The sequence below is a fragment of the Ruditapes philippinarum genome, unplaced genomic scaffold (assembly GCF_026571515.1).
Source record: "Ruditapes philippinarum isolate M1 unplaced genomic scaffold, ASM2657151v2 ctg16805_1_1_1_1, whole genome shotgun sequence".
Classification (NCBI taxonomy): domain Eukaryota; kingdom Metazoa; phylum Mollusca; class Bivalvia; order Venerida; family Veneridae; genus Ruditapes; species Ruditapes philippinarum.
The window spans coordinates 22,547-24,656 of NW_026861628.1; the positions used below are offsets into that span (position 1 = coordinate 22,547).

The 2,110-nt window shown below is 38.7% G+C and overlaps 1 protein-coding gene across 1 annotated transcript; it reads right to left on the reverse strand.

The window, feature by feature from the left end:
* Positions 1-1,010: 1,010 nt before the first annotated feature.
* On the reverse strand, positions 1,011-1,892 carry LOC132716348 (putative uncharacterized protein DDB_G0290521). Its single transcript, XM_060699606.1, has one exon. It carries the CDS (start codon positions 1,890-1,892, stop codon positions 1,011-1,013), a length of 882 nt encoding a protein of 293 aa, XP_060555589.1.
* Between the last annotated feature and the right edge of the window lie 218 nt (positions 1,893-2,110).

Genomic DNA, 2,110 nt, shown 5'->3' on the forward strand with positions numbered 1-2,110 from the left:
TGTATTGATTTTTTCACTGTATGTAGAGGACAAATTCCGATATTCGATTTTTGTAAACTCGTGTACGTAGATGAAAAAATGTGAACAGTAGAGCTGCAGTCCTATTACTTTTTGAACAACCCTCGTACAGATAAAGGTTTATTAAAAACAAGAGATATATCCACAAGGCAGTGATCACTTAATATATATGGATCTTGTACCTCAAAAACGTCAATATATTGAAACAAATTTTGTGTACTTATTACATAATCAACTAAACTACTACCTCTACTCCCAACAAATGTGTTGCGACCTATATATTTATCTTTGCCAAATCTTGAATTCAAAATTCTTAGGCCAGTATGTTTACAAATATCTAACAATGTTAAACCATAGCTATTTACACGACATTTATCTTGTGAATAACGATTCATAACTGGGTCAATGTCATAATCAACAGGTAAAACATTCATATGAGTACAATAATTATCATCTGTGACAAAATCAGGATAATTACTTGTGTGAGCATTCATGTCGCCAAATAACATAAGATTTAGATTTTCTTCACATGTAGACCCTAAGCTAGTAATAAAGTCCGTAAGACGATCAAACATAATTGTTTCTATCATTGATTGTCTACTACTGTTCTCGGGTACTGCATAACATAAGCACACATACAAGTCGTTTTGTAATGACAATAAATTACCACTTATTCTAATACATAAAATATCATCATCGCTCTGAAATACGAGAGTATCATTTGAAACAAAGTTTTCTCTCAAATATACAATAATACCACCAGAATCTCTTTTGCTAGATTTTTTGTTCTGAGTTCTATGTAAAGCGTAATATTGAAAATTATTAACATGCAAATCAACACTTTCATTTGACCAAGTTTCAGTAAATAATACAATGTCGTGTGAGTTAAATATATACTGCAGTTCAGGCGATTTTAATTTATCAGTTCGTTTCGTTTTTAAACCCTGTACATTCAGCAATGCACACCTAAGCGTGACCTTCTCAGCTGTGTCCTACTGACCCTTGACTGTATTGTTATTGTTGACCATAGTAGGGGAAAACCCATCTCCACACGGTTTATCCTGTTCCGCATGATGCACACTAGCTACCTGCTCAACAAGTCTATTTATAGCAACAGGTGAGCTACGATTGTTATGCCGCGTAACACTAACACTCTGTCGTCTATATGGTACGGCTGAATGCGCTCTTACTTTAGACGCAGCACGTGGATTACGTGCACGCCCACGACTCTGCCGTTGTGTGTAATCAGCCTGTATAGATTCAGATGCCTGCTTCACTTTCTCGACACTTAGTGTTTTTGGAAGTGTTTCATGTACAGACTCACTGTGAAGGGATTTGACATGGGTTTCGTGGATATTTTGGAAATAGAGATGTGAGTTTAGGGAAAAACTAAGGGAATTCATTGACTTAGGACCCGGCATGGATTCTGACTGTATAGTGTTAGTCTGAATGACATGAGTGGATTGCACTGTAGGGTGCATTTGTGTAGGAACTACTGGGATGCTCGTGGTATCAGTACTAATGATGTGTTGATGAGATGACATGTCGCACTCAGGCCCAGAAAAGCCTGTTTGTGTATGCTGAACTGAGTTATTGCCAACGCACACAGGGATATAGTTTGGTGGAGCAATTGTAGGGTGCTGGGAAGGTAGCGGGGATTGCGTATTGGACATAGAATTAGATATTTTGTGTGAAGGAGCAGGATTCGGACTGGGGTCAGTATATCCTATATAAGTGTTTGGATTCTGTTGGACATTATACTGGTGATTACCAATGCTGTATGGATTACTTGAAGGAGAGTTACCCACATGAGCCTGTACCCCGTAGCTTGGTAAGTTTGTCATTGATTGTTGCATGTTTCCAGATTGCGTCATCGCATGTTGACCAGTCTGCATGGAGATATTACCATACATAGCACTTCGAACATATGCACCTGGGTACCCAAAGAGTCCAGACGATTGGCCCTGATATAAGAATTCCACTCTGGTAGCTCGTCGCCTATAAGTTTACCGTCCACGAGGAGCTTGGCCGGGTATATCATTACGATCTTAGCCTGGGGGTTCTGTCTTTTAAGACCTTTCATGCGTGGATA